Below are 9987 nucleotides of genomic sequence, written 5' to 3'. Positions count from 1 at the left end.
CCACACACTCCTCACTCACACACACCCCACACACACACCCCACGCACACACCCCCCACACACACACACACACACACACACCCCACACACACTCCTCACTCACACACTCCACACACACACACCACATACTGATATATTAGCGGGTTCCTCTAATGAGGCCATATGGGTAGAACTTAAAAACAAAAAGGGGGCAAGCACTTTGCTGCGAGTGTACTATAGGCCCCCAAACAGTCAGGGGGAGATAGAGGAACAGATATGTAGGCAAATCTCAGAGAAATGTGCAAATAATAGGGTAATAATAGTGGGGGATTTCAACTTCCCCAATATTACCTGGGATAGTCAGAGTGTGAATGGCTTAGAGGGTGCAGAATTCTTAAAGTGCATCCAGGAGAGCTTTTTGAGCCAGCATGTAGAAAGTCCTACAAGAGAGGGGACAGGACTGGACCTAATTCTAGAGAATGTGGCCGGGCAAGTGGTAGAAGTGTTAGTAGGTGAGCACTTTGGTGACAGTGACCATAATTCGATGAGATTTAAGGTAGTCATGGCAAAGGACAGAGATGGACCGGAAATAAAGATTCTAAATTGGGGGAAGGCCGATTTTAATATGATAAGGCAGGATCTGGCCAAAGTGGACTGGGATCAGCTACGTGTAGGAAAATCCACATCGGAGCAATGGGAGTCTTTCAGAAAGGAAATTGAGAGAGTATAATGGCAACATGTTCCCGTAAAGGTCAAGGGTGGGATCAACAAGCCCAGGGAACGTTGGGTGTCAAGGGATATACGAGAATGTATTAGGAAAAAAAGGGGGCTTTTGGCAGATACAAAGGACTAAAGACAGAGGAAGCCCGAGAGGAGTATAAAAAGTGCAGGGGGATACTTAAAAAAGAAATTAGGAGAGCGAGGAGGGGCCATGAAATAACACTGGCGAGCAAAATAAAGGAAAATCCTAAGGTGTTTTTATAAGTATATTAAGGGCAAGAGGATAACTAGGGAAAGAGTAGGGCCCATTAGGGACCAAAGTGGCAATCTGTGTGTGGAGCCAGAAGATGTAGGTGGGGTTTTAAATGAACTTTTTGCATCTGTGTTCACGATGGAGAAGGACGATGTAGACATAGAAATCGGGCAGGGGGACTGCGATATACTTGAACATATTAGCATCGAGAGGGAGGAGGTACTAGCGGTTTTAGCAGGCTTAAAAGTGGATAAATCCCCAGGCCCGGATGAGATGTATCCCAGGCTGCTGTGTGAGGCAAAGGAGGAGATTGCAGGGGCTCTGACACAAATTTTCAGAACCTCTCTGGCCACAGGGGATGTGCCAGAGGACTGGAGAACAGCTAACATAGTACCATTATTCAAGAAGGTTAGTAGGGATAAACCAGGGAATTACAGACCAGTGAGCCTAACATCAGTGGTAGGGAAATTATTGGAAAAAATTCTGAGGGACAGAATTAGTCTCCACTTGGAGAGACAAGGATTAATCAGGGATAGTCAGCATGGCTTTGTCAAGGGAAGATCATGTCTGACTAATTTGATTGAATTTTTCGAGGGGGTGACTAGGTGTGTGGATGAGAGTAGTGCAGTGGATGTGGTACACATGGATTTCAGTAAGGCTTTCGATAAAGTCCCGCATAGGAGACTGGTCAAGAAGGTAAGAGCCCATGGGATCCAGGATGACTTGGCACATTGGATCCTAAACTGGCTTAGTGGCAGGAGGCAGAGAGTGACGGTCGAATGTTGTTTTAGTGACTGGAAGCCTGTGTCCAGTGGGGTACCGCAGGGATCGGTGCTGGGTCCCTTGCTGTTTGTGGTCTACATTAATGATTTGGATGTGAATGTAAAAGGTATGATCAGTAAGTTTGCAGATGACACGAAAATTGGTGGGGTGGTAAATAGCGAGGAGGGTAGCCTCAGTCTGCAGGACGATATAGATGGGTTGGTCAGATGGGCGGAACAGTGGCAAATGGAATTTAACCCTGAAAAGTGTGAGGTGATGCATTTTGGAGGGACTAACAAGGCAAGGGAATACACAATGAATGGTAAGACCCTAGGAAAGACAGAGGATCAGAGGGACCTTGGTGTGCATGTACATAGACCCCTGAAGGCAGCAGAACAGGTGGATAAGGTGGTTAAAAAGGCATATGGGATACTTGCCTTCATTAGCCGAGGCATAGAATATAAGTGTAAGAAGTCACACAACACCAGGTTATAGTCCAACAGTTTTATTTGAACTTACAAGCTTTCGGAGTGCTGCTCCTTCGTCAGGTGAAGTGGAGAGATGCATAAATCACCTGCTGTGATTTCCAGCAAAAAAATGTTTTTTGTCTGTTTTTTGTGTTTCATACAGACCCCAGCATCTGCAACATTTGACCCCTTGTGACCCCACCTCATTGTTCTTTGATGTAATGTTTTCCTGACTAATCTGTTTGGACACCATTCACACCTTTGATTGCTGTGATTATCTCTCTGCCGAGGTGTGATAAATGGCAGTTAGAAAGATTACCTGTAATCATCTGGCATTATTCTCTGACTATATAAGCTGTGTCTTTATGTATCTCTCCACTTCACCTGACGAAAGAACAGCGCTCCGAAAGCTTGTGATTTCAAATAAAACTGTTGGACTATAACCTGGTGTTGTGTGACTTCTTACATTTGTCCACCCCAGTCCAACTCCGGCATCTCCACACCATAGAATATAAGAGCAGGGAAGTTATGATGGAGCTGTACAAAATGCTGGTTAGGCCACAGCTGGAATATTGTGTGCAGTTCTGGTCGCCACACTATAGGAAGGATGTGATTGCTTTGGAGAGGGTGCAGAGGAGATTCACCAGGATGTTACCTGGGTTGGAGCGCTTCAGCTATGAAGAAAGACTGGACAGGCTGGGGTTGTTTTCCTTAGAGCAGAGAAGGCTGAGGGGGGGACCTGATTGAGGTGTACAAAATTATGAGGGGCATAGATAGGGTAGATAGAAAGGAGCTTTTTCCCTTAGTAGAGGGGTCAATAACAAGGGGGCATAGATTCAAGGTAAGGGGCAGGAGGTTTAGAGGGGATTTGAGGAAGAACTTTTTCACCCAGAGAGCGGTTGGAATCTGGAACTCACTGCCTGAAAGGGTGGTAGGGGCAGGAACCCTCACAACATTCAAGAAGCATTTGGATGAGCATTTGAAATGCCATAGCATACAAGGCTACGGACCAAATGCTGGAAAATGGGATTAGATTAGACAGGGCCTGATGGCCGGCGCGGACGCGATGGGCTGAAGAGCCTCTTTCTGTGCTGTATAACTCTATGGCCTAGAAATTCGGTTGGTTGTGCCAGCGATTAGCGCCTAAAGAGCCCGAGATTTGGGGCATTACCCAATTTTCGGACGTGCGCAGTGATCCCAGCGCATCCTGCCATATTGAGTAGCCTGTTAGCGCCGGCGCTAAGTCTTTGCGCCCGCTCGCGGGCGCAGCCAGTTCATGACGTCATTTCATTGTGCAACACCTTTTTGGAGCCCCGTACCGGAAATTCAGTGGTGCCCCCCTCCGCTCCGCCTGGTGCTATTAGTGACAGTTGGATGGAACGTTACCAGGTCCTTCTCGCACTTGGGGGGCGCTCTTTAAAGGGAACAGCACTAGTATAAAAGCGGCAGCCATTTGGCCTGGCCATCCTGCTCGCTGCTGGAGAGAGTTGCAGACCTTCAGTTACAGAGAGTTGTTCTTATTGAGCCAGAGGAGCCTTGGGACCTTCAGCCCTGTCCAGAACAGTTGGATCCAGAAAGCTGACTGCGTCTTACTCGTCGGCCAGAATAATGGGAGCTGCTTTGGAGGGGAACGTCATCCTGGCTGAACAACTGGCAAGGGCACAGAGACGGAGGGAGAGAGGGCCGGGATTGGCCAGAAGGAGGAGGGCCAATGGACGTCGCCAAATCCGTCGATATGCTGCCAGGGTTTTCAGGCAGCAGGTCTCGTACCTTACCATGTCGGAGGAGCAGTGTCTGCGAAGGCTCAGATTTGGTAAGGATGTTGTGACTGAGCTGTGCCACCTGCTTGCTGGGGATCTGCAGATGCAGATACGGTGCAGGACCTCTCTGTCAGTGGCCGTGAAAGTCACTGTTGCGCTCAACTTTTACGCCAGCGGTTCGTTTCAGGCAGCAACTGGGGACATATCAAATATCTCTCAATTTGCGATGCATTGCTGCATCCGACAAGTGCCAGCTGCCCTCGACAGAAGGAGGCGCGAATTAATCACCTTCCCTGTGACCTTGGAGGAGCAGGGGGAGCGCACGCAGGGCTTCGTGGCTATTGCGGACTTCCCCATGGTGCAGGGGGCCATTGATTGCACAAACGTGGCTTTGCGGGCGTCATTACAGAATCCGGAGGAGTTCCGTAACCGCAAGGGGTTCCACTCCCTTAATGTGCAGCTGGTCTGTGATCACCGGCAGATGATCATGGCGGTGAACGCACAATTCCCTGGCAGCAGCCATGACACGTTCATCCTGCGGCAGACCTCAGTGGCTGACCTTTTTGACGCCCCGGCTCACCCACGAGGCTGGCTTCTGGGCGACAAGGGCTATCCTCTCTACCCATGGCTCATGACCCCGCTCCGTTTGCCCAGCACCCCGGCAGAAGAGCATTACAACAACAGCCATCAGGCCACCAGGAACATTGTGGAGCACACAATTGGTGTGCTGAAGCAGCGTTTCCGTTGTCTAGACCATTCGGGGGGCGCCCTACAGTACTCGCCAGAGCATGTGGCGCGCATCGTTGTTGTCTGCTGCATGCTCCAAAACCTGGACATTCGACGCACCCAGCCAATGCCAGCCGACCCTCAAGGTCCAGCAGAGCAGGCGGACGAGGAGGAGGAGGAGGAGGAGCATGCGGGCGAGGAGGATCAGGAGGAGGAGGAGGAGGAGGAAGATGGGAGGGCTCCAGAAACTGGAAGGGCTGTTCGTCAGAGGCTCATAAGGACTCGGTTCTAGGCCCCTTGGACGGAATGGTGGCTGTGATTCGAACAGCACCCTCCAGCTCGCAGTAAGCCTATGAAGGCCTCGATGATTGTAAATAGTGTACAGCTCGATTGTAAATAAAAAGTTTTCTTTATTTTCAAACAAGTGCTTCCTTCCAGCATGACAATGTAATGGTAACAGAAATCATAACTAACAAACTAACAGATAACTGTCTGGCAACCCGGCAAAACTAACCAAAGCATAACAAACAAACACAGCAGGTGTGGACGGCCTTAAATCCGGAAAAAGGCACGTCTTAGCACCTCCCTCTACTGGTGACCCCTTGATGGAGACCGACTCCTCTTACGAGGTCGGCCCCTTCCCTCCCTGCAGCTCCTCCGTAATTGGACCCCAGTGGCTGCGTCAAGGCTGGGGGACGCCTGCTGAGTGTCTGGAAGCGCTGAAGCCCCTGAGGGACGGCTTGGATGACCTCTGGGCTTGGAAGGCCCGCAAGCAGGCTGCTCCAACTGGGCATGTCTGCTAGCAGTCTGCCGCGCAGGTGGTGGCAGCTGCACTGCTGACGTGCCAGCGGTGGCATCAGGACTGCTCACATGCAGAGAGAGGACACCTGCACCGTGGTCGGCCGACACACTAGCACTCTGACGGGGCCGCACAGGATCATACGCCACAATCGACTGCTCCACAGATTCATGGCCTGCTGTGGTGCTGCAAGGGCCTGGGGTGATCCTGCCTGATGCAGCTAGGGTGGCAGCAGAGAGTGTTCGCGTGGCCTCAATTTGCGTGTGGACGAGGCCAGCAAGTGACTGCGTGGCAGCAGTGAGGACCTGTGTGGCAGGTGCCAGTGCTTCGGAAAAGCCATGGACAGTCCTTTCCACTGCTTCGGACAAGGCCGGAACACTCCTTTCCACTGCCTCGGACAAGGCATGGACAGACCTTTCCACTGACTCGGACAAGCCCTGGACAGACCTTTCCACTGCCTCGGACAAGCCCTGGACAGACCTTTCCACTGCCTCGGACAAGCCCTGGGCAGACCTTTCCACTGCCTCGGACAAACCCTGGACAGACCTTTCCATTGCTGGGCTGAAGCCCTGGACAGAACTTTCCATTGCTGCCCCGAAGCCCTGGACAGTCCTTTCCATTGCTGCCCCAAAGTCCAGCACACTCTTTGCCAGTGTGTCGATCGACTCAGGCATCCTCCCCACTGCAGCCATAAGCTCAGTGTGCCTGAGCCGGGCCTGGGCGCTCATCTCGGCAAGGCTACGCACCTCCTCTGCACTCTGTGCAGCAGTCATGGTGGCCTGCCTCGCCCTCCGGGGAGATGGCCCCCGAGCGCCCCTACTCCCCGCGTGTTGCTGCAGGCCACTGGTCCCTGCAACTAGCTCCTCATCATAGCCCCCCCCCCTCCCCTCAAGGGAACTACTATCCCCAGTTTCCAGATGCGGTGGCTCCCCTGAGGCTGGCACGGATGGTCCGGCTTCCTCCTGGTCGTCGCCTCCGGAGGCACTGGCACTGGCAGCTTGAGGGGCCGGCTCCCGAGCTGGTGATGCAGCATCTGAAAGCAGGGAGGTTGAAGAGTGGCTTTAGCAAAAGGATAGTTTGGCAGCAAGGGATGCAACAATGCGGCAATGCTATGACATGGCTCCACATTGAGAAAGCAAGCTGGCGGGGGAAACAACTGGAAGGTGAGAGCTGTAATACTTGAGAACCTTACCATCGCTGTGGACAATGGGGTCGGCAGCTGCAGTGGTGACAGGACCACTCAGACGTCCTCCCACAATCTGGTGGACTCTCTCCTCGAGATCCGTCAGAGGCTCCAGTTGAGACGGCCTCCTCCGGTGCGAAGCTGTTCCTTGCGGTTTCTCGCCAGCTTGGTCTGCAGGGCAAAGGATGGGAAGTGATGTTACATGATGCCCTGAGTTATGATCTCATGCCCCCCATGGTGGAACAGCCCTTACATGATGCCCTGGGTTATCATCTCATGCCCCCCATGGTGGAACAGCCCTTACATGATGCCCTGAGTTATGATCTCATGCCCCCCATGGTGGAACAGCCCTCACATGATGCCCTGAGTTATCATCTCATGCCCCCCATAGTGGAACAGCCCTTACATGATGCCCTGAGTCAAATGTGCATGTGTGTGACCAGAAAGGGCCATGGGTGCTTGCTGACAGATGGCCAGTGGGGCATAGCGCACCCTGTAGCCATAAAGTCAGGTGCTAATGGAGGGATGCATGAGTTGGCATTAACTCCACTCACCCTCACGACCCGAGTGAGGTCATTGAATTTCTTCCTGCACTGCACAGGGCTCCTGGTCGCCATGCTGCTGGAGTTGACCCTCTGAGAAACATCCCTCCAAGCTCGTCAGTAGTCCTTATGATTAGGCCTCCTGCCATTGTCGGGGTAGAGGACATCTCGCCGGCGCTCCACTGCGGCCACCAATTCCTCCAGAGACTCATTGGTGAAGCGCTCTGCTCTCTGCCTCACCCTCTCCATATGCTCCAAGTTTTTGCGCCAGAGAAGGGCCTGCGCCGATTGGCAGGCCTACAAGGCGCAGAGTGTGGATGCTGGAGCTGCCTGACCCATCCCTTTAAGAGCTGGCCGGCGCCTGGAAGTCTCGTGGTCATGGATAATTGAGAGCACCTGCGCTGCGGCTGGACGTCCCGATATTGGGTTGCGCCGGCATGTTAGCGCCTTGGGTGCCCCGTGTAACGCCTGAACTCGTGCCTCAATCACCTTTGGGGCGCTGCAACCCAATATCGCACGAGGTGTCGATAAGTTGCGTCTGGCTATAAAATTTGCACTCCGCCAATTCTAACGCCCCAAGCGGGTCTACACCCAATTTCTAGGCCCATGACTCTATGACTCTGACACACACACACCCCACACACACACACACCCCACACACATACCTCAAACACACACCCCAAACACACACACACCACACACACACAGTCCACACACACACACACACCACACGCGCAAACCCCACACTCACACCCCAAACACACAACCCACACACACACACCCCACACTCACACCCCAAACACACAACCCACACACACACACCCCACACACACACCCCAAACACACGCCCCCACACACACACACACCCCACACTCACACCCCAAACACACAACCCACACACACACACCCCACACACACACACCTGCCACACACACACCCCACACACACATACACACAGCCCACACACAGCCCACACACACACACCCCACACACACACCCCACACACACCCCCCCCATACACACACCCGCCACACACACACCCCACACACACATACACACCTCACACACACACCCCACACACACACCCCACACACACACCCGCCACACACACACCCCACACACACATACACACCTCACACACACACCCCACACACACACACCCCACACACACACCCGCCACACACACACCCCACACACACATACACACCTCACACACACACCCCACACACACACCCCACACACACACCCGCCACACACACACCCCACACACACATACACACCTCACACACACCCCACACACACACCTCAAACGCACACACACCCCACACCCCCCCCACACACACACCCCACACACACACCACACACACACACACACCCCACACACACACACCCCACACACCCCACACACACACACCCCACACACACCTCACACACACACCCCACACACACACCCCCCCACACACACACCCGCAACACACACACCCCACACACACATACACACCTCACACACACCCCACACACACACCTCAAACACACACACACCCCACACACCCCACACACACACACCCCACACACACACACCCCACACACAAACATACCGCACACACACCCCACACACACACACCCCACACACACACACCCCACACACACATCCCACACACACACCCCACACACAAACATACCGCACACACACACCCCACACACACACACAGACCCCACACACACACACACCCCACACACACACACCCCCCACACACACACCCCACACACACACACCCCACACACAAACATACCGCACACACACACCCCACACACACACACCCCACACACACACATCCCACACACACACCCCACACACAAACATACCGCACACACACACCCCACACACACACACACACAGACCCCACACACACACACACCCCACACACACACCCCACACACAAACATACCCCACACACACACACACACAACCCCACACACACGCCACACACACACCCCAAACACACACACACACACACGCCACACACAGATGCCACACACACACCCCACACACATACACCCCACACACACACCCCACACACGCACACACACACCCCACACACACACACCCCACACACACACCCCACACACTCACCCCAAACACACACGCACACACCTCACACACACACCCCACACACAAATATACCCCACACACACCCCACACACACACACACCCCACACACACCCCCCCACACACACACCCCACACCACCCCACCCCACACACAAACACCCCACACACACCCCCCCACACACACAGACACACCACACACACACCCCACACACACACCCCACACACACACCCCACACCCCACACACAAACTCCACATACACACACACCCCACAGACACACACACCCCACACACACACTCCACATACACACACACCCCACAGACACACACACCCCACACACACACCCCACACACACACCATACAAGCACACCCCACACACCACACACACACTGTGAAGAAATATATGCCTTCATCAGCCCCTGTGTTTTATCTGCATTGTATTGTGTGTACCGCCCCCTTTTTCCTATTGTGTGTATTGGCTCCACCCCTGTCTTTTGTCATATAAAGGTCTCAAGAGCTGTATGAGTCATTTCTGCCAGACGAATCCGATGTGGAAAGACATGCAATGTTCTTAGTGATTAAAAGCCTTCAGTTGAATCCTTTAATTCCTTGTCTTTGAGTTATTGATGGCACATCAATTTTAATCACTAAAACACCAAGATGGATCGACTCCTGAAACCAGAGCGC

General features: G+C 53.2%; 1 protein-coding gene across 1 annotated transcript; it reads right to left on the bottom strand.

Moving 5' to 3' along the window:
* Window positions 1-2656: 2656 nt before the first annotated feature.
* On the bottom strand, window positions 2657-6944 carry LOC147111555 (uncharacterized). The gene is made up of 2 exons (XM_085998626.1): window positions 6658-6944; window positions 2657-6498 (listed from the first exon to the last, which is right to left on the bottom strand). Exon 2 carries the CDS (start codon window positions 6236-6238, stop codon window positions 5255-5257), a length of 984 nt encoding a protein of 327 aa, XP_085854752.1. The 5' UTR covers window positions 6239-6498; window positions 6658-6944; the 3' UTR covers window positions 2657-5254.
* Window positions 6945-9987: the final 3043 nt, after the last annotated feature.

This window comes from Somniosus microcephalus, chromosome 10, assembly GCF_052327205.1.
Source record: "Somniosus microcephalus isolate GS21.2 chromosome 10, FLI_Smic_1.0, whole genome shotgun sequence".
NCBI lineage: Eukaryota > Metazoa > Chordata > Chondrichthyes > Squaliformes > Somniosidae > Somniosus > Somniosus microcephalus.
The sequence above is the reverse complement of the archived record's forward strand: the minus strand, read 5'-3'. Positions and strand labels throughout refer to the sequence as shown.

Bases quoted from the DNA above. Each gene is read 5' to 3' on its own strand.
- LOC147111555 (XM_085998626.1), bottom strand. From the start codon at position 6,238: ATGACTGCTGCACAGAGTGCAGAGGAGGTGCGTAGCCTTGCCGAGATG.